Here is a 23,248-nt window from a genome sequence, read left to right as displayed (position 1 = left end):
TCACTTCTCTGTTTCGGACCCAAGAAGACCACCACTGGGACAGGTTCCTTGCCTTGGATCACCAGCGTGTGCATTTTTATGGCAGCACCAATCTCAGCCATAATTTTATCAACAAATGAAGGCATTTCCCTTTGCTATTCCCAACAGTTTTTTTTTTTTTTTAAATATCCATTTTCTAAAAATGCTTTCCAGTATGTCCCAGGGACCATAAGGACAGTGCTCTGAGAATAAAAAGCCTTTCTAAGCCAATAGTACTTGGTGAAAACTAGTGATCCTGTTAGTACAAAGTTAAAGTTTTATTTCCTCTCTTTTTAAATAAAAGTAAGGTTCAAATGTTCTATTAAACTCTCATTGCTTATGTGTATTATATTAAGGCTTATAAATACACCTGGTAAATTAAATCCACCCTGGATTGAATCAACACCTGCTATGTGAGTTATTTGCTTTATGTAATCAGTAATCTCAAGGTTTCTCCTCTGTCGCTGGAAACAAAATTTAAATATTAACCTAATCTTTAAACTACTGCTGCTTCCTTCTGACATTTGGGAACCAGTCATCCATGCAAAAAAAAAAAAAAAAAAAAAAAAAGGCAAATATGGATATATTCATGAAAAGGCAGCTTCTTAAAAAATCTTAAGATGTGCAACTCAATGCACTGGGCAGATACATGGTAAGAAGCAGAAGGCAAGTCCATCTGTGTCACCTTCTAGGGTAAACAATGCTGGTCACCTGCCAAGGTCACCTCCAGTCAGAGAGATCTGCTGAGGTCGACTGCCCATTTCAAAAGAGTCTTTGTATTTTCTTCACTATAATCTCTGGAAGGATCTGGGGCAGCTGTAGCACGTGAGAGAATTTCAATTTTAGAAAACATATTGCCGTATGGTATAACTCAAGTCGCAGGTCTGACAAATGCTGCCACAGGAAGTAGGAGTGTGTGAGGTGTGCGGGGCAGGATCCGGTCCTTGGCTGGCTCCGAGGGGGAGGGCCCTGCTCACGTCCTGCTCAGCTGACAGCCCCTGGAGAATATGAAGCTTTCAAAGCGCTGGTCTTCAGCCTTTTCTCTGATGCGCTGTTCCTCTAAGGAATCCACAAGTCGGTCCCTCTGCTCAATCACTTGCATCATCTCAGCGAATATTTCTCGCTCCTCATTTAGATCGTTCTCATCTTTCTGGCTCTCTAAAGAAAGAGAAAAACAAACAAACATCGGACTCAGGTAAGATTTGGCCACAGGAGAGCTTTTGGCCTCTGCGTTCTTGATTGTCCCGGACTTGTGCTGCCCTTTAATTTCCATGGAGAAAACAAGGAAAAGAATTGAACACCAGGGAACTGCCCTCGAAGCCACAGATTAGAATGGTGGGTGCTTTGTGCTGCGGGCAGCTCACTTTCCAACTGGAGACTATATATAAAGTGATGGGGAGAACCCCTTTGTGAGAAAAAGAAGGTAATACCAGCCAAGCCCTACCAAGGCCTCCCCCTCCCCTCCTCTGCACAAAAAAATATCCACAAACAACAAAATGTCTGTTCTCCCTAAACATGTCTGAGCTGCAGCAAGCAGAGTTTCTAAGCAGACTGTCTGCACCCGTGGCCAGTGCTTCAATTATGGGAATCCTTTTTCAATTTGTAGCTAATGACGAACCATAGCCCTTTGGGTAGAGACCAGGCGGAAGCACAGTGAGGCACAGCTGGCCAATAGGAGGATGTGACTGCTCTTCCCCTTAGCCTTTTGGAGCACGTGACCCGCTTCCTACATAGCCTGAAATAGCCACTTGCCTGGGGGAGATAATATTGTTACAGGGAAAGGGTAAGAGACAGGTACTGCAGTCATGCCTTTCTGACATTCAAAACAGGACTTTAAAGCCAAATTTAAGTCTTGTCAGCCAGATCATTGCCTAGGGAGACTTCATACATTCCTGTAGCCCCTTCCGTTTAATACATCAGGAGCCAGGTGAGCCCCATCCCAGAGTGGAGAAGGGCCGCCTTCCCTCACATCAGGCTTGGTTCTGGGTGGGGCCAGGATGAAGGTATAGATGACAACAGGGAGATAAAGAAGCACCATTCCCTTCTCAGTCCATGTTTTATGGGCCGGTGAGAACTCTGCCTGTGTTCCAGTCTCTCCATTCTGCACCTTAGAACCCCCAAGGGGGCAGGAAATGTATCATTTGATGGGAACACTGGAGGCCCAAGGACTTTGCCTCATGTCTTGTTTGGAACGCTGGGAAGAAGCCGGCCAGAGAGCACCCTATGTATACACAGGCAGTGCTTTGTGGTTGGGCAGAGAAATAGGGAGTGGGTGTGACTCCCCCGATCTTGATCTCATGTGTGTGGCATGTGTGGAGCCTAGAAGTGCTCACTTGTCCCAGAGCTGCCAAAGGGAGCTGGCCCCTGGGGCTCCCCCAGGATGAGGAGTGAAGTGGTCCCACAGTGGAGACCGGTGGTGAACCTTGGCCAAGCTGAATGGAGGCTGCTCTGAGGGGTGGGTGAGCCAGGGAATGCCCTGAGGCTCCAAGCTCACCCAGACCAGGGCAGGCTGTGGATTAGCCAGCCACACACCTTTGCTGCAAATGCCGGCAGAGAGAGTGGCAACCCGATGACAGCGGGCAGCTGCGAGGGGACTACATGACTCCGCGCAACCCACCCAGGTTCCTAACGCCCCAAACTCACTCAAACCTGCCTCTCCCATTACCTGGCAGTCACCTTGGGGAGAAAAGCAGAAGGAAGGGGTGGCCATCTGCAAGATCGACCATTTTCATCCCAAAGAGACTGAGCATTTCCTACAGGAACTGTTTAAAATATTGCATCAGACTAAGTTTACCAGAGAAGGGGATATAAAGTTCTTTTTTCTTCTTCTTGCTAATTAGTGGGATGAAGCTTCTGTGGGAGATGAGCTCAGGTACAGACAAAATGAAGAAGCTGCATATTTTTTTTGAATACCCGAGATGGGTGAGAAAATGTATGACCACCAGTCCTCAGTAAGAATTGTTTTAAAAAAGAATTGAAGGTTGGCTAATGGAGTCTTTGGTGGTATTTATTTGACCACCCCTGAAACAGAGTGAATTAAAATCGGTATCAGATGTGTGAATCAGACCTCAGTTTTACACTATGGTTTGTTAATTAAGTATATTCCAGTTCAGTGCTCCCTATCTGATAATCAACTCAGTAAAAATTTTAAATTTCTCTCAATTTTGGCTTGTCATTTAAGCCCTTTCTGACAATCCAAGGTGATGCATACCACTTTCATCTGTCCCACAGAGTGCAGCTCTGTAAAGATATTGTTAGAAATAGAACTCTTGCTATAAAGAAACAGTCTATAAGTCAATACCAACAGGAGACCCCGAGTCTGTCGTGATCTGTTCTTTAATTTCAGCCCTATCATTTATCTTGAGCATGCTTGTTAAGTTCTCAGATTCAGTTTTCTAATCTGTAAAATGGGGGTGAAATGCTGAAATAAAAATATTCATGATGATGATGTCTAATAGTTACTAAGTGCTTGCCCTGTACCCATAGGTAGGCGCAATGTTCTGTCCATGAGGTATAAAGGAATTATTTGACTTGTTCTTAAGACCTATGGTAAGAAAGCCATGCATGGGTCTGGCCCCACAAGCACACAGTGCAAAAGAGAGTGAACGTGCCCAGATGCCTGGAGCCAATGAATGTATAAATCAGTATATCATGTCACTTGCGTTTACTTCAATTCTCTGTCCTTCATGGTGAAAATAATTTCCTCACATACAATGTTCTGGCCCAGCCATGCTGGGAAGGATGTTTCCTTTACTGCCCCCTAAGTGGTCCCAAAACCCCTGTGTCGTGGCGCTCATCTCACTGTACCATAATTCCTGGACGGGGTGTTGGTCTCCACAGAGAGACCACGGGTCACAGTGGATCTCCTCCATATGCCAGTCACACACTGGATCCTCCATAAATATTTGCTAAAGGAATGAATGGGTAAGGGAACATATGTGTGAATAAATGACTTTGTTCCTATTCACACTTGGGATGGAGAAAAGTGCTGCTCTCCCAGCTGGAGTGAATGAAGCCGGATGGGGACTGCAGTGCTGTGGGCAGTGGGCAGAGGGAAGGCTGGCTTTGTGCTCCCCTCTGGCTTCCTGGCAGGAGACCCTCCCCTCTGAGATTTGCAGCATGCTCTGCTCAGGTGTCTTTCTGAGGGGAATTGTCTTTAACAAGGACTCAAAACACATCACCATACTCACCCTCCTTGAGCATTTTCTCTCTTAATTTCTGCTCCAGTCTGCTTTGATGATCTTCTAATTCTAGCTCTTGGGCCCTGCGGATGAGAAAGCATTCAAACCTTACAAATACTAGAGATTTGTGTAGACGCACTGACAAATAAGCCCACTGACAGTAGCTACTGCATTCTTCTTCCCTCTTAAAGCTGGAATATCTCTAAACTGGACGTTTTGCTGCTGCCGGTCACTGAAGGTGCCGAGAGGGTTGCTGAGATGTGCTGGGCTCAGGAGATGGTGGGAGGAACTGAAGGGTGAATGTGACCTCAGTAGGCTTTAGGAAGGCCATGCAGGCCACCCTTTACTGAAGGGTCATGAAGAAAGGACTAGAATAGTCCAGGGGGAAGCAAGGACAATCTGAACCTCTTCTCTCTTTTGAGAGTAACATGACTTCAAGTATCACCTATAACCAATCCCAACTCTGATTGTGGTGGACAGGAAAAGGAGAAAGCAGAAACAGGAGACATTTTGTCCAGGTGGAGGCAACAAAACTCAGACAGCCATCTGGTTGTAGGAGCTGGGGAAAGAAGAGTCAGTGGGCCCTGGCCAGGTAGCTCAGTTGGTTAGAGCGTTGTCCAGATACACCAAGGTTGTGGGTTCAACCCCCAGCCAGGGTGCATACAAGAATCAACCAATGAATGCACAAATAAGTGGAACAACAAATTGATGTTTCCCTCTCACTCTCATCGATGTTTCTACCTCTCTATCCCTTTCCCTTCCTCTCTCTCTCTCAAATCAATAAAATAAAAAGTATACATTAAAAAAAAGAGGTGGGTCCATCATATTTTTGTGACTATATAGATAAGCATGTCTAATTCTGGAGTTTGGTTCATGTCATGGGTTGAATAATGACCCCAAAAAGATATGTCCACATCCTAATCCCTGGAACTAGTGAATGTGACCTTATTTGAAAAACGTTTTGGCAGATGTAATATATGTAGTTAAGTTAAGGACCTTGAGATGAGAACATTCTGGATTATCCCAGTTGACCCTAAGTCCACTGACAAGTATCCTTACAAATGAAGAGGACGACACAGATACCCAGAGAAGGCCACGTGAAGACAGAGGCAGAGAGTGGAGTGATGCAGCCACAACCCAAGGGATGCCTGAAGCCACCAGGGGCTAGACAGGCAGAGGGAGCATGGCCCTGCTAACATCTTGAGTCAGACTTTCCTCTTCCAGAGCAGTGAGGGAATACATTGCTGTTGTCATAAGACACACAGTTTGTGGTAATTAATTGTTCTGGCCCTAGGACAGTAATACAGACAGCAAGCTCACCTGGGCTCTCATATTTGGCCAAGCCATTATCGGTAATAAAGGTGATCTTTTGATGTTTCATCTAGTGGCTTGGTAGTCTTATTTCTCACCTGGTCCAGAACCCAGCCAAGGGAGAGGAACAGAATGTATTAGGAATCTTAAAAGATAGCTCCCCACTCCCCCAATTACCTCTCAGGATTGGGGTGAAGATAAAAGGAGACAGCATAAGTGAAAGCACAGTACAACATGTGGCACTTAATTGCTGTACATTAATGTTACTTTCTCTCCAGGATGGTGACAGGTATAGACCTTCAACTTTGTCAGAGTGTGTTGATATCCATCTCTACTTTCTTTTTTTAAAAAGCTGTTTAAGAATATTTTTTATTGATTTCTGGGAGGAAGGAAGGGAGAGAGAGGGAGAGAGAGAGAGAGAGAGAGAGAGAGAGAGAGAGAGAGAGAGAGAGAGAGAAACATCAATAATGATAGAGAATCATTGATTGGCTGCCTCCTTCATGCTCTACACTGGGGGTGGAGCCTGCAACCTGGGCACGTGACCTGACTAGGAATCAAACTGGTACCTCCTGGTTCATAGATCACGCTCAACCCCTGAGCCAGGGGTCCTCAAACTACGGCCCTGCGGGCCACATGCGGCCCACCGAAAACATTTATCCGGCCCGCCGGGTGTTTTTGCCGCCGCTGCCTGTTGCTTAGCAGCCGACTAGTTTTTTTTTTAAACTATAGTCCGGCCCTCCAACGGTCTGAGGGACAGTGAACTGGCCCCGTTTAAAAAGTTTGAGGACCCCTGCGAGCCATACCGGCCTGGCCCATCTCTACTTTCTGATCCTCAAACCAGGCTGCTGCCTCTTATTTAGAGAAGACAGCCAGACATCTCAGTCCTTCAACCCGCTAAAGCCATGGGAAGTGCCCAGGCTGCTCCCGCCACGCCTCTCCTGTGGTTCACGCTCAGAGGCCAGAGACATGCTTCCCTGTTGCAGGTGTGTGTTTGCAGGTGGGTCCCTTTGGCCTGGGCCGCAGAGATGGGTTGAAAATACTTTTTCCAAATGCCCCCCAGCTCCAGCCCCATTACCTGAAATCTATTTTAGCTACAGGACTTCACAGACAGAATAGATAACTGAAGATTCTCTGCACTAATGCCAGCATGATATGCAAGGCATCAAGTATCAATTTGCCTCAATCACAATTCTGTATGCACAAGAAGAAAAAAACCCCGGGATGGCCACCTAGGAGGGTGAGCCACCCCACTCCCGCCCCGCATTGCGTTTAGGCCTCACTGCTATCCGTGTTGCCTTACTTACATGATCAGTAGCTCCGACTCATATCGCATTAATTTATTCTTCTCCAGAACCAGCTTAAACCATTCCTGCAAAAGCTGGGCTTCATCCTGTGTGCCTGAATCTGCTTAAGAAATCAACGACAAATGGGTTAGATTGGCGCCTCTCTCCACCTGATCAAACTGTTTTGGAGCTACTTTAGTGGACCATGTTTGTAGCAAAAAGAACTCAGCAGGCAGCAGTCCCCCGATGGCCTGTTGATGCCTCCAGGTCAGGGACATGAAAAATAAAACCCACCTGTGAATGCTCTAGGGGCGGTCCCCTTTCACATTTAGGACATGAATACTTCAGTTCCAAGGTCATATACCCTTGATAATGTCCTGTCACAAATGACCCTTCTGCCTACTTATATGTTCTCAGTACAACTTCTATAGTTTGTGCATCACATCCTTCTCCGAAGAAAACCCGAATAACCCTGCTGGTTGGTGGGGCGTGGCTACAGTGTTTTGGACAGGTTCAAGCCTTGGACTGAGGAGAGGGCACAGTCCTCTCATTGCCACATGCAAGTCCCAGCTTGAAGGGCAGAGCCCACCCAGCACAATTATAGCCAAGAGCTTTAGTTGTAAGCTTGAACCTATGGTCCGAACACGTGGCCCCATGTGCCTGAGTGATGTGGGCTTGGTAGAGTTCAGGTGCATTTAATTGAGTAGGATTGAAACCCACGAGAATGGCCGTAACCGGTTTGGCTTAGTGAATAGAGCGTCGGCCTGCGGACTGAAAGGTCCCAGGTTTGATTCCGGTCAAGGGCGTGTACCTTGGTTGTGGGCACATCCCCAGTAGGGGGTGTGCAGGAGGCAGCTGATGGATGTTTCTCTCTCATCGATGTTTCTAACTCTCTACCCCTCTCCCTTCCTCTCTGTAAAAAATCAATAAAATATATTAAAAAAAAAAAAGAAACCCACGAGAATGTTGTAAACATCTTGATCATGCCCTTACTTTGCCTCGTGGCATCTGCTATAAAATAAAGACACAGCTTGTGGGCGCAGGCGCTGTCCATCAGAGGGGCAGCGTCCCACCGAGACCCAGCTTTCATTCTCTTGTCTGTCTTTTCTAAGCCTTTCACCACCCCCGCTCATTGAACCGGGCTGAGCTGGCATGGCACATAAGGCGCCCTAGGGCTGAGTATGCCATGGCTGTGCCAGCTCGCCACACTGGTTACTATCCCCTTCTCCTCCAATATCAAATGCCCACTGAGTGCCCAAGTGGGGTGTGGCTTCCTTCATGGGGCAGAGAAGCTCATACCACATTTGGTCATAAAGGAGTGGTGATTGGCATTTAGATTTTTGGCAAAAAGAAAAGGCAAATGAATAACGTTATTAGCTTTGAGATTCATAGAGAAAAGTTATATCCATATAATCTTATAACTTAGATTACAATCTTTATAGCCATATATTCTTATAACTTAGATTATGGTTAAGCATCTCTGAACCAGGAGGTCACAGTTTGATTCCTGGTCAGGGTGCATGCCTGGGTTGCAGGTTCCATCCCCAGTGTGGGGTGTTCAGGAGGCAGCTGATCAATTATTCTCTCTCATAATTGATGTTTCTGTCTCTCTCTCTCTCCCTCTCTGAAATCAATAAAAATATATTTTTAAAGATGAATTCCCTTATCTCCCTGTCTCCTTTTGTTAATAAGGAAAATGGGGTCCAGAGAGATGTATATGCAATGCTCTAAACTATATATTTAGTTAATGTGCAAACTGGTGCTACAATGCAGCTCTTAATTTCTGCTGAATTCATTCATTCATTCATTCATTCATTCATTCATTTATGACATAGGTGCTGGGTAGTGCCTTACGTACTTGGGATACAGTGATAGGTAACCCATCAAGGGATCGTTCTCAACCTTCTATAGACCCTTAATGCATCCAATTGGTATCATCCAGCCCACATTTCTATGTCTTGTCTGATAGGAAACTTTGGTAACAAAGTCATTTCCTGAAATCAAGCTTTCCAACGTGGGCCATGTCCATCGGCACCTTGCAACTCCACTCAGAAAAGGACATGACATTTGTTTTTCATGGCTTCTTAGTAAACACCAGTGGTTCCTTAGTAATCTCTAAATGTCTTTCTAAATAGTCACAATTTTAAAAATAATCCTACCTAGAATTTTGACAGGGATCAGAATTCATGTTTCTTTCCCAGGTGGAAAGTAGAAAATGTGCTCGTCTCTAGGTCTTTGGGCTCTGCAAGGCTTCCTGAGTTTTCAAAGACTGAGGTTGCATCTGCAAGTGTTTTCAACACCAGAGGGTTAATGCGGTTCATTCAACAAATTCTGATTGAATAATGCCACATCCAAGCCTCTATGTATGTATCATCTTACACCAGGACTTAGAAATCTGAGTTTATTGTTCTCCCTTTTTTCTCACCTTTCCAGATTCAATTTCCTCTTCTAGATGGTTGTTTAACATTTCTAGATTGAGGACCATTTGCCTCGATAAAGAAAACAGAAAAGCTGAGAGTTGAGAATCCTGCTTTTCCCCATCGTGTGACATGATACCATCTGCCTCAGCACAGGGTCTGTTCTCTCCTTGTTTCCAATCCAAAAGAAACAGCACTATTTTGCCGTCTTCAGAGTATTTTTTGTTGTTGTTTTTCAGATTCAGCCTCTTTGCTGCATTATACCCTCAGGCTCCAGCCAGACTTTTATCCTGGATTTCATGTCCCTTTTCCAATCTTCCTTATGTGTCCTTCTAAAATCTGGCCCACTAGAGAGTCCCCTGTGCAGTCCCACTAATTTCTTTTCTTTGGAGATATATATATATAATATATTTGTATTATATATATATATAATAACAAATATATATATAATATATTTGTTAATCCTCACCCGAGGGTATTTTTCCATTGATTTTTAGAGAGTGTGGAAGGAAGAGGGAGAGACAGAGAGAAACATCGATGTGAGAGAGACACATTGATTGGTTGCCTCCTGCACGCACCGTGAGCAGGTTCGGGGGAACCTGCAATCAAGGTACATGCCCTTGACCAGAACTGAACCCAGGACTCTTCAGTCCACAGGCAGATGCTCTATCCACTGAGCCAAACCGGCTAGGGCCCCACTGATTTCCATTGGTGCTGTTCTCCACAAACACAGGTTGAACTGAATCGATTTAATTTTTTTTCCAATGGAGTAATTTGTAATTTTATAGCCTCCAGTTCACTTTTTTTTAGAGGCTTCCTTTCCTCAGTAGTCAAAAATCCCTTTAAGGGATCTTCAAATGTGGACTCATGTGCAGATTCCCAGGAAATCTGCCTTTCCAAAGACTTGGATCCAGGGGATTGTGCCTTCCCCATACTGGCCTTGCTCTCAACTCTAAGGATGCACCGAGACTTTGCTCCATGATCTCCAAGACTCACTGCCTCCCATCAGAAAACGTCCTACGGGTCCTAGTGAAGCCTGGACCAGCGTTGCCCTCACTGCAGAAGTGGCAGAGGGCCTGGGCTTGGAGATCCGGCGGACCTGGCTCAGCCACTTACCCAATGTGTGACCTTGGGCAAGCAGCCTCACATCTCTCCACCTCCGTGTCTTCGGGTGAAAAACAGGGATGATCGTAGTACCTGCCTCCTAATTAGTTATGGGGATTAGGTGAGATGATGCATGTAAAGTGCTTACCACGGGGGTTGGCACATAGTAAACAGCCAATAAACTGTCCCTTTGCTGTTAGTACCTGCTGTTTCTTCCAGTGTCCACTTCTATATAGTTTCCTGTGGGTTATTTTCAGTTCACCTTTAAAAGTCAGCTAGAGTGCAATCCTTGACTTGGTTATACATGCCTAAATTTTGCCTTGTGACTTCACTTGAGGTTAATAAAAACTCTTAACAAATTATTATTATTTTTGGCCCCATGTAAATGAGAAGGTCAGAAGGCTGCTGGCTCATCAGCACCTGCTCGGGAGGACGCCAGTGCTCTGCCTGCAGGGATCATTGGCTCAGGCACGTCTCCATCTGTGGCTGCTGTGGGACTGGAGTCCTCTCTAAGGCAGGGGTGCGAGGCCTGTGTCTGGGAACCAGGGCGCAGCTAGAATGGTGCTGCCGGAGGGCGCGCAGCCCTGGCTCTATCTAGATTGCTCGGCCACCTACCCCTGACTGCCTCCTCTGCCAGTGTTGCCACCGGCTGGTCTTCATTCGCTCACGTGTACTGTACTCATAGCATGCCTTTTCCTAGACAGACTGCAAGGTTTCCACTTGCTCGGTGGAGCAAAGTAATCAAAACTCAACACAACTTTTTTTAATGGAGTTATATTTTGTGCTTTCAAAATATATTTTTATTGATTTCAGAGAGGAAGGGAGAGGGAGAGAGAGATAGGAACATCAATGATGAGAGAGAATCACTGATCAGCTGCCTCCTGCACACCCCACAATGGGGATCAAGCCCGCAACCCAGACATGTGCTTTTGACAATCGAACCTGAGGCCCTTCAGTCCATAGGCCAACGCTCCATCCACTGAGCCAAACCAGCTAGATCTGGAGTTATTTAAATTGACCCAATTTTCCCCAAGTGAGCTCTAAAAACTACAAAGCAAGTTTGGTTACTCCCTGCTGAAGTTGTCCGATTACCCTCCACATTCAAGTTCAAGTCACCTAGCTGGACAACACTTCGTCCCTGCTTCCAGTAGAGGGACTGGCACTTATGGTCAGTAACTTTTTCCCCAGCGAATAATAACACACGAACAATCTACTCTTTAAAGTCACAGGTTTTTAACCATTTTCTTTTGTTGGCAATGCTGAATACTTCTCTGACTGTGTGCTGGGGTGTGATTTTTTCCAGGTTGGGTCTTGTTTAAACACTGTCTGATTTTCAACTCTCTGATTCTTCAGACGTGATTTCCTGCCTCCATAGAATCTGTGAGAATCCTTGTCTGGTGTTTGCTGCGCTTCTGTGTCGTCTACATCCTCACGATGACCTGGGCATGAAGGGCAGTAGAGGAATTGCAGCCAGAACCCTCTGTCACTGTGCAGGCGTCTCCCCCGGAACGGCGGGGGTGCAGCCTCTGCCTCTCCTTGCTGGCCTCTGGTCGGCTCTTAGCTCCTGTGCTCATCCCCAGCCTATTTCATTTAAATCTCTAGCCAGGCCTTCTGTACCCAGCGCTCCGGGCACCCTGACTTCCCACAGGCGCCTTACACATGTTGGTGATGATCCAGAACACCGCACTGTGGGTGTGGCCTGGTTCAGTCTTGACCAAGCCAGGATGCTGGAAGGAAGCCCTCAATTCCATTCCGGGAGCCAGAGGCTGCAGTTGAAAAACAGAAGATCTAGTGTCCTTCCTTTTTAAACACTTTTTTGTTTGTTTGTTTTGTTTTGCTTTTGGCTACATATCTATTCATTATAAATAAAGTTTTTCTTGCTTTAGAATTTTATTGAAATATTATACTCATATATGTAGTCTTTTAAAACATGCTTGTTTTAAAATTCCATATTATGTTTCTAAAATGCATCCATGTTGCCATTCATTTTCCCTGTTGTGTATACAGTCTTCAGTTGTATATGCCACGGTTGGCTATGCCACAATTGACCCATTTCCCTATTAATGGATGTCAAGGTCATTCTTAGTGTTTTGCTATTGTAAATGATGCTACAGTGAAGGTTCTTGTTCGAGTTTTCCGGCTCATGTAGGCAAGTGTCTCTGAAATACACACTCAGGAATGAAATTCTTAGTAAGGTGTGCAAATGTTCAGCTCCACAGCACGAGGCCAAATTGTTTTCCAAAGAGTTGTGACTCTTTTCATTTCCACCAACATTGAATAAAAGGTCCTTTTGTTCCGTCCTTACCAAATACTTAGTATTGTCACATTTTTACACGTGTTGATAATTCAATAGTTTAAAAGTTTCTCATTGTAGTCTTAATTTGCATATTCCTAATTATTCATGAATATTTTACTGTGAAATGTATATTTATATAATTTGATTATCTTTACATTGAGTTGTTTGCCTATTTCTTACTGATTTATAAAAGTTCTTTACATATTCTAGAATATTGATTTTTTTTGGTTATATTTGTTGCCAATATATTTTCCAGATTAGTGGATTGTCTTTTCCTTTATAGCGTTATATTCCAACTTGATTCTTATTAACTTTTCAGTTTAATTATTCATAGTAAAGTCTTTAACTTGTATGAAACGTTTGCTTGTATGATGTAAGGTAAGACTCAATTTCATTTTTCCTGTACATGGAGCCAGTGGTCCCCAATTCACCTCTTTCCTGTGATCTGCAATGCTACCGCAGGCTCACGTTGGGTTTTCATGGATGTTCAGACCTCCGGGTGGCTTTCAGAAAAGTACTAACATTGGCTTCATAAAGGTGGTGCGCATTTTTTGTTGGATTGAATCCTAGGTATGTTTTTTTTGCTAATATTAGTGATATCTTCTTTGTTATTGCATTTTCTAACTGCTTGATGCTGAGATATAGAAATGCAATTCCTTTTTAAATTTTGATCTTATATTTAACCACCATCATATAGAATCTTATTTTTAATAATTTATTTGTACATTCTTTTGGGTTTTCCATGTGAGTGATTTTATCATCTGAAAAATAAAAACAGAAAAAAATGTTTCTTCCTTTCCAAGCCATGTGACATTTCCCCTTGTCTTCCTCTGCTGGCTAGGGTCTCCTGTACAATGTGGAATAGAAGAGATGATGGTGGGCACCCTTCTCTTATTGCTGATTTTTAAAGAAGCATTTCTAATATTTTATCATTCAATAATGATGCTTGCTTTATGGTTTTGGATGGTATCTTTCAAATTAAGAATGTTCTATCTTGTTGTATGCCTTTTTGCTAAAAGTTTTATCCCAAATGAGTATTAGTTTTTGTCAAATGATATTTTCTTCTTCTATTAAAAAGACCATGTGGTTTTCCTCTTTAATTTGTTAATATGGTGATTGTTGAATCACCCTTAGATTGCAAATTTTGAAATTAGATTACATGTTCATTTGTTCATTCTATTTTTTTATCTTTAAATCTTTACTATACTGGGGTTAGGTCTACCCTTTTCATTCCTAATTTATTTATTTCTGTCTTCTTATTTTTTAAATAAATTTAAGAGATTGCCTGTAGTCTTTTTAAAGAACCAATATTTGGCTTGCTTGATCCTCTTGATTTTATCTTTATTCTCTATATCATTTACTTTTGCTCATATATATATATAATTTTCTTTCTTTAGGTTTATTTTGTTTTTCTTTTTCTAAATTAAGTTGAACACTTGGCTCATTACTTCTCAGCCTTTCTTCTTTTTTAATAAAAGTATTTAAGGCCGTACCTCTAAGAACCACATTCACTGATCTATTGCTTTCTTTTTCTTATTTAGTATATTTAAATTTCCAAGTATTTTTTAAATATCCATTTTTTATTTGATTGATGAGAAATGTATATTTTTGCTTTCTAAATGTGTGGTTTAAAAAATATCTTTTGGCTATTTATTTCCAAGTTAATTACATTGTAGTATAGAACAGAGTCTGTATAATATAGATTCCCTGAGACTAACTTTGTGAACTTATGGTCAATATTTGTAAATCATCATGTGAAATTGCAAAGAATATACATTCTGTAATTTGGAAGTGCAGGGTTTTATAAGTGACCATTAAACCAAGGTTATTATTGCATTATTCAAATTTATACTAATGTTTTGTCTGCTTGACTATCATTACTTGAGAGATGTACTAAATTCTCCTGCCATGAGAGTAGAACATTTTCCCTGTGGTTTCGTCATTGTTTGGCTTTATATATTTTGAGCCTATTACAGTCAAGTCAATATACACAGTCAAGTCAGTACATAGAGCAGTGGTTAGAGCATCAGCTTGTGGAACGAAGAGTTGTGGGTTCGATTCTAGTCAAGGGCATGTACCTCGGTTGCAGGCTCGATCTTTGGCCCCGGCCACAGCATGTGGGAGGAAAGCTCTATCAATGTGTGTGTGTGTCTCTCTTTCTCTCCCCTTCCCTCCCACTCTCTCTAAAGATCAATGAAAAATATCCTCAGGTGGAGATTAACAACAACAAAAACCCACAACAAAACACACACACACACACACACACACACACACACACACACCCCAAAAACAAAAAACATAACTGTCATATCTTCTTGGGGAGTTGATTATTTTTAAATTATGTATTGATTCTGTTTATTCCTAATCATGGTTTTGGCACTAAAGGCTGTTTTGCTGCTTCTAATATAATTACTCCAGCTTTATTAAGTTAGTATATATTTTGCCATCCTTTTGCTTTAAAACTTTCTGTGCCTTATACGTGTCTGCTAAACAGAATATAATTGGGTGTTGTTTTGTTCATTAATTGTCATTAATATGACTGAGTATTTGGGCTTGTTTCTTCCATCTTCCTTGATGCTATCTTGTCATCTTTTTTTTCTATGCTTTTTTATTGCTATTTAGAACTGAATTAGAATTTTTGTTTGATTACTTTTATTCTCCTCTGTTTCCCCCAACTGATTTGGAAGTTATTCCATTTTATTTCTCTTCTCTCAGTGATTATACTTAAAATTTAAATAGGCATTTCTCTACCTTAGCAAAGTCTAAATTTAACACCTTACCCTCCTTTTAAACAATACAAGGAGCCTGGAACACTTCACTTCTAGTCACTCAACTCCCAACTTAGAGCTATTTTAGCAACAAGATATCTTTCTTATACATCATAGCGGGAATGTTAAGTTTGATTATGGTTACGGCTGGTGAAGGTTAAGGTGGTGTTGCCTGTTTACTTTTACAGTGTTTTTCTGCTTGCTCATTTTTTAATGCAATTTACTAATTCTTTAAATATTTTACACATAGACATAGTATAGTCCATGTTTAATAATTAATGTAGTTGAAGTTCTTGGCCATTGAAATTGTATTGTTTTTGCTGACGCTCATTCTCAGCGACTCACTTCTTTGTGTTTTGGGTGATTTTAAGAATTATTATTATTATAAGCTCATAGTTTATTGAACTTAATCGGTCAGATGGGATCCCGAGAGCCTAAACTGAGGCATGGTTTCTTTAGAGGATCTATACTTGGTCTGGCAGAGCTAGAGACTTGGCTTAGTGTGGGAACCTCAAGGTCAGCTCCTTACCTTCTTGTTAGTTCCAAAGCTTAGATTCTAAGCCAGGGATATTTCCCCCCAAGACCACCACGGGTTTCTGTTTTAGTGCTTGCTTCTTTCCTGGCACGTGTAAAGCTTCAGCAATACCTTCTTCTTTCTTCTTCTTGGCCCTGAGAGATTTATCTCACTTACTCGAGAGCATTGCAATGTTTTTAAAAGGATGCTTGTAGTGAATGGGCTTTTTTAGGATCTCGTCCACCATTCTGCTGCTTTATGGCTCTTAGGAACTCCCTTCTGTATCTGCGGCTCAGGCAGCCATCTGGTTATTGGCTTTAAAATATTTTTCCAGGTAAAATCATTATGACAGTGCTTTTCAAACCTGAGGGTTGCAAAATTCATTCTATGGATCATAGCAGCAGAGCTGTGGCAACCCATCCAGACGCCTTGCTTGCTTCCCCATCAGCTTTGGAGTCTTGTTATTCCTGGCCATTCTCGATGCGGTTGGAGTTCTTTCCTAACCACACTCCATTGCATTATGTGATGAAATAATGTTGCCTGAGCTTCAGGAAACGCCATCCACCCTGTCTCCATACAGACCCTTCCAGGATCACAGAAGGATCTTGGCCCCCACGCCCCCTGCTGTGCTGGCCTTGGAGAGCACAGCAGCCAGGCACCTGTGATGGCAGGAGGCCTTGGACTCACTGCCTTTCCGTACAGGTAGGGAACAAGTCGCTGTGGAAGGTTACCTGAAGGATGTCCATCCCCTGAAATCGATCCCCAAACTATGGCACGCCGTCGGAGAGGCATGCCTTCGAACCTCAGTGTTTGCTTCTCTTGGCTAAACTGCTTTTACTGAATTGGTTTTTTGGGGGTAATAGCATGAGTCTACATTGAGAACCTAATATGGACCAGGCATGGGAAATTCATGTAATATATATATATATATATATATATATATATATATATATATATATATTTAAAATATATTTTATTGATTTTTTACAGAGAGGAAGGGAGAGAGATAGAGAGTTAGAAACATCAATGAGAGAGAGACATTGATCAGCTGCCTCCTGCACACTCCCTACTGGGTATGTGCCCGCAACCAAGGTACATGCCCTTGACCGGAATCGAACCTGGGACCTTTCAGTCCGCAGGCTGACGCTCTATCCACTAAGCCAAACCAGTTTCGGCGTATTATATATTTTTAAAGAAACTAGTTTAAATGTCTTCTAGGGAGTGTAGTTTTAAAGGAATGTGAACAATTGAACAAATAACTAAATACAATATGAGAAATTGTTGACCATCCAGCTATGTTTTATAATGGTATGAATATGAAAGGAAAGAGGAGGTATGTTCATTGCAGTGATATTTGGAAGCAGCCTGTGTGCCCATCAGTAGATGAGTGGATAAAAAAGCTGTGGTCCATTTACCCAAGGGAGTACCACTCAGCCATGGAAAAGAAGGAACCTTACCTTTTGCGACAGCATGGATGGACCTGGAGAGTATTATGCTAAGCGAAATACGCCAGAGAAAGACAAGTACCATAGGATTTCACTCATATGTGGACCCTAATGAACAAACTAAACTAACAAACAAAATAGAAAACAGACTTGCAGGTACAGAGCATAGACTGAGAGCGGTCAGAGGGAGAGCGGTTAGATGAAAGAGGTGAAGGTATGAAGGGGAAAAAAAGAGAAAGGAAAGAAAGAAAAGAAAAAGTAGGACTTAACTTTTTTGAATACCTATTATCTACCAGGCAGTTCTTTTAGGTGCTTTACTAACATTATTTCATTTAGTCTTTTCTTCAGACCAACCCTACAAGGTTGGTATCATTAGTCCATTTTACAGATAAGAAAGTTTCGCAAACAGGTAATTGTCATATGATGATCACTTTGGGATCCAAACTCAGGAGTGCCCTACTTTAATTGAATCATAGAGTTGTGGCAAACCAACCCAAATTCCTTTCTTCTTTAGCTATCTACTTTGGAGTCTTATTATTCCTTGCCACTCTCTATGAATGGCATCAGGATTCAAACACAGGAGCAACTGACTCTAGTATTTCTGTTCTTTTCAGGACACCTCACCCTTACATTATCCAAGAAATTATTATTCTTTCTGTTCCTCAGCCACAGTCAAGAAAAAAAACCACAGAGTATACGCCAAACTACTTCCCTCTTCCTGGCTAGGTTTTCATGCCATTTTCTCATCATAATGTGTGTGCCTACTGCCACCTGCTGGCAGCCTGGCAATCCTGATGTTCCTTTGCAAACCCCTCTATATGATGGAAAAGCCATCTGACAAAAAAAAAAAAAAAAAAAAAAAAAAAAAAAAAAAAGCAAGAAGCTTCATGCAGACAACCAGCTGCTAAACCTTCCCAGAAGCTGGTAAGCTTAAAAGGGAGGACTAATACCCATCCATCTCTCTTGGGGATACATCCTTTCTTCTTCCAAGTCACTTGCGGTTTTCACCAGATTTCACCTGTCCTTAGGCACCGAAAGAAAGAACAAATTCTGTCATCCAGACCATCTAAATGTGAATGATGGTCTCTTGCTAAATTGGGGTAGTCCATGACCCCAGCACATAACACTGACCACTGTGCTGACAACCAACAAGCCCGTAGGTAGCAGGGCCTTGATCAAGAAGAACCTGAGTGGCTGGCAAAGCTGAGGTTGGCCTCCTTACAGAACGTGGGGCCCAGGGCAGTCAGGGCACGAGTATCCTGGTCCTTTACTCTGGGCAGCCAGGACCACCAGGGGAATCCATCCCCTTTGTCAAGGACACCCATCTATAACACACACACGCACGCGCGCACACACACACACACACACACACACACACATTCTACAGAACATAATGACTTGTGTTCTGGGTGGATTCTTAGATTTTTGTTTCTCGTTGTTTTCCCCTCCTTGACAAAGTGGGGAAAACCCCTTCCCGGGGGTGGGGAAGCGTATTTCTGACTGTTGGGAAAAAGAGAAAGCAGGAATTGTTGTCACGACAATTAGGAGCTCATCAAAGCCTCATTTTGCTCTTCAGCCATCATTGCCCTCCGTCCTGCACCCCCGCATGTTCCTCTAATTCAATGCCTGCCTAATGAATAACTCCTAGGAACAAAAGACCCTTTCAGGCGGGAGCACATAATCATTAGAGGAGACTTGCGTAACTGTCGCAGACTACTCATGTTTTCAAGCCTGTCTCTAAATTTGGTTATTCACAACCTTTATAGCTCAATATTATTGCCTAACTATGATCATTTTCTAATTATCCTAATAATACCTATTAAATAATTCCCATTACATTACTTAAACCAGACCAACACAGGCCAGCTCAAATACAACTTAACCTAATAAGCATCGGCCATTCATTAAGCACCAGGGCAATCTCTTAAAGGGGCTGAATAGAATATTAAACTGTAAAGAAACATTATTATTGCACAAATGTTATTACAAGTTAAGGGTGTATTAATTTTGATGCCTGGTCTGCAAATCTCCCATATGGCATCCTGTGGGGCTGCGCGCCCTGCCTTAACTCTTTTAGTCTTTAGCTCCTGGTTGGTTTGCATCTGTCACCCACACAAAGACAATCAAGGAGGAAAAGGCCCATAAACTTAACATGGGGATTAAATTACCAAAGATATCAAGAGAAGGAATGGAATCCATCTTCTGGCCAGGTTAGCATAGCTTGGACAACACCACAAGCATCAGGGTTTCTTTAGCTGATAACTCGAAACGGGAGATGTTCAGAAGTGTGAAAATATTGGTTTCTAGAATATAAATCTCAAGCAGTGATGAATAGAGAGTGAGTTCTTTAAAAGTGTATGCACGTGGCCCTAACAGGTTTGGCTCAGTGGATAGAGCGTCGGCCTGCGGACTCAAGGGCCCCAGGTTCGATACCTGGGTTGCGGGCACATCCCCAGTGGGGCGTGTGCAGGAGGCGACTGGTTGATGTTTCTCCCTCGTCGATGTTTCTAACTCTCTATCCCTCTCCCTTCCTCTCTGTAAAAAATCAATAAAATATATATTTTAAAAAGTGTATGTATGTGGATACCAATATTTTGTAAAGTAATGTCAAGTAGCATGTGCTGCCCACACTCTGGGAGACACTTTGCCCACCAAGGCCCTTAATTCTCAAAACGACCTGGTAATGTGGAGACTATTAGCTCCGTTTTTCAGATAAGCCATATGGGACCAGAGGGGTTAAGTGATTTTCCTAGGACTACACAGCCTAAATGCAATGGAACAGAATTTGAACCGTGTGCTCTCTGATGCCTATAATTCTCCCAGCCCTGCCATGCCACAGTGCCTCCCCAGCAAACGAAGCATGCCCTAGCTTTGCTGGTTTGTCTTGTTTATTTCTAAGGCTCTCACTGAAATCAGTGGATTCCTAAAGAAAAGCACCAGACAGGCAGTGACTCTCACTCCAAGCAGCAGGAAATGGGTATCATTTTGGTAATGAAACCTACTTCTGATGAATGGATTCAGGTTTTCTTTACAAGGACATGCATAGGGTATTTTAGTAGAATAAGAACAAATATTTATTAATCAATTATGCCATCCATCGCATAGTCAGGCCCTATGCTAGGGCTTCCACATTAATTATTTTAGCCTACCCTCACCACAAATCCAAGAAACAGATAAAAGTATCACTCTTACTTTACAAACAAGGAAACTGAGGCACAGAGGGGTTAAACTCTGACTCCAGCGTTTCCCTGTTAACCAAAGACATGTGAGCCATACAGCTAATACTAAAGCTGGAACCCAGGGCCCCTCACTTGGATGGGGGAGCAGCCCTCACAATTTTGCAGGTATGACTTTGTATGAGCTTTAGGCATCACAAAATCTGGGTCTGCCCTTGCTAGTATCATCACTCTCAAATAACTGAAGTTTTAAGAGAATTGAAACCCTAACCTTTCACTACGTTGTTTAACCAGTAACACATTTTCATGGTTACACAGAGAGAGAGATGTGCTTCCAACGTTTGGTTTTTCACACTTTATATCCAAAATATAAAAGGCTAAAGACATCATGTCACAAAGCTAGAGAGACAATACTTCCCACAAACCCTAAAGCCCTCCCCCCCCCGCCCCCCGCCCAATTCACTACCCACATAGATGCTGGGTGGTTTTGAAAAACAAGTGGATTTCTTTAAGTCATCCCTCACCCCAGAACCCTTCCCGGCCCCTCTTTTGCTAAGGCATTTCACGTCTTTGCACATCTGGCCTTTGCAGGTGCTGCTCCCTCTGCCAGAACAATCTCCTCGCCTCACTGGTTAACTCCTTCCTCCTCTGGCTCTCATCTTGACAGGCCGCCCCTCCCGGGAAGCCTAGCCTGGCCCCCTCTCCCAGGACCAGTTAGGGACCTCCTGCTCCTGTGCCCATGCACCCTGATGCTTGTCCCTAACACAGCGCTGGCCCTCCTGTATTGTGGTTTATTTCTCTACAGGTCTGTGTACTTCAGTGGACTGTGAAGCTCTCAGAGGCAGAAACTGTGTCATAGTCATCATTATAGACCCACTGTCCTCACGTCCAGCAATAACAGGGCTGCACCAGATGAATTCTGTTCGGATCTGAGAGAGTGAAGCTATTGGGAGAATAGTTACCATTTAGTGCATTACCTGTGCCAGGCAGTGTGCTAATTTTTATATATACATGCATACATACACATTTATATATATATGTAAATGTGTATGTATGTATATGTGTGTATAAATGTAAATGTATGTGTCTATACATATATAAATGTATATATACAGATATATACAGAGAGATATTTATACATATCCATATACATGAATATATGTAAAATTTCTTCTTTAATGCTTACATCAGCTCTATAAGGTTGGAAACCACTATTATCACCATTTTATTTTTTTATTTATTTATTTATTTTTTAATATATTTTATTGATTTTTTACAGAGAGGAAAGGAGAGAGATAGAGAGTTAGAAACATCGATGAGAGAGAAACATCGATCAGCTGCCTCCTGCACATCTCCTACTGGGGATGTGCCCGCAACCCAGGTACATGCCCTTGACCGGAATCGAACCTGGGACCTTTCAGTCCGCAGGCCGACGCTCTATCCACTGAGCCAAACCGGTTTTGGCCTATTATCTCCATTTTAGAGGAGAGATTTAAATTGTAAAGATTTAAAATGTGGCTGGTCTAAGGTCATACAGTGAGTAAAGGGAGAAACCAGGACTTTTACTAAAGTCCAGGCTTTGAATCACTACCAATATTGCTTGAATGCCCAAACAGTTCTCCTGAATCTATGCTAACCCCTGAATTGCAAAGAACATTCACAGTAGCAGATAACTGGGTAGAGCAGAAACCCAGGGACAAGGCCCACAGGCCTACCAGTGCCCCTAGGAATTTCCAATGGTCAGGTTGACGATGAAAGTGTGAAGCCGCTGTAGATTTCGCGTTGTGTCAATATTGGCAGATCCAGAGGATGACAAGTCTCCCTGACTTCCCCAGATGGTGAGACCAGCACTGTTCTCAGACCACAGCCATGATGGGGCTGCTGCTGTGGATCTGATGGGATGCCTACCTGCTTCTCCTCTCAGTGCCTTCTCCAGCCTCACGCCCTGGATCTCGGAGGCCCTCTGCCGCTCCTCCACCTCCTCCAGCTGCCTCTGGATGGCCTGCAATGCCAGGGGTTTACGTCACAGGGGTCCCTCGCACAGAGTCACAAGAGGGGCCAATCCTGCCACTGCCTTTCCAAGAGGAAGAAGCCCTTCCCTATGCGATATCACCTCCTTGATTAACTGGGAATTCCCAAACAACTAGAACTTGACATTTCCCTTCTGTAGCATGAAGACATAAAGCGAGGAGTCTGTGTGTCAGCTCACTTTGCCCCCAAGTAGATGCTAAAATAGTCCCCCTTGACCAGCTAATCACACAGACGAGCGCTCAGGCAGAGGCTGCTGGGCCAGGTGGGCGGTCCTCCAGGCTCCTGGACTCCTTGGAGCCTCAGCCTCTGACTATGGCCACTAAGAACCATAACTCTGAGTAGGACAGGGGCTCTGGGGGCAATCACAGAGCACGCTCACATTCCATTTTCCCGAGAAGAACCGGCAGGTCCCTCCAAGAAATTGATCTGGAGCAGGAGACCTGGGCCAACTCCCTGGACTGGGTGTTCCTTTCTCCGTGCACCTGGCTCCAGCCCTCAGCTACAGACTGTACCTACTCCTTCACTGCCCCGCGGGGCCGGGCCTATGCCCAGGGCCTTTTACTGTGGAAGTGTATGGTAGCTTTGTTACCAGCAGGTTATTGAGACACCAGATGTTTATCCTGCTAAGGCAGTGGTTGGCAAACTGTGGCTCGCGAGCCACATGCGGCTCTTTGGCCCCTTGAGTGTGGCTCTTCCACAAAATA

The 23,248-nt window shown here is 43.4% G+C and overlaps 1 protein-coding gene across 12 annotated transcripts in view; it reads right to left on the bottom strand.

Annotated features, from left to right (window-relative positions):
* Positions 1-607: 607 nt before the first annotated feature.
* Positions 608-23,248, bottom strand: part of MICAL2 (microtubule associated monooxygenase, calponin and LIM domain containing 2) — a 207,327-nt gene continuing 184,686 nt past the window's right edge. For 6 of the 12 annotated variants that reach the window (XM_036325410.1, XM_036325406.1, XM_036325413.1 and 3 more), the window contains 4 exons: positions 22,422-22,515; positions 6,815-6,917; positions 4,209-4,282; positions 609-1,176 (listed from right to left, as the gene is read on the bottom strand). In XM_036325410.1, coding sequence (XP_036181303.1) covers positions 992-1,176; positions 4,209-4,282; positions 6,815-6,917; positions 22,422-22,515 — 456 coding nt within the window. In that variant the 3' untranslated portion in view covers positions 609-991. Of the gene's footprint in view, positions 1,177-4,208; positions 4,283-6,814; positions 6,918-22,421; positions 22,516-23,248 lie in introns of all 12 variants that reach the window. The other 6 variants (XM_036325407.1, XM_036325408.1, XM_036325415.1 and 3 more) reach the window with 4 other exon arrangements.

This window comes from Myotis myotis, unplaced genomic scaffold (assembly GCF_014108235.1).
Source record: "Myotis myotis isolate mMyoMyo1 unplaced genomic scaffold, mMyoMyo1.p scaffold_m19_p_10, whole genome shotgun sequence".
NCBI classification, from domain to species: domain Eukaryota; kingdom Metazoa; phylum Chordata; class Mammalia; order Chiroptera; family Vespertilionidae; genus Myotis; species Myotis myotis.
The sequence above is the reverse complement of the archived record's forward strand: the minus strand, read 5'-3'. Positions and strand labels throughout refer to the sequence as shown.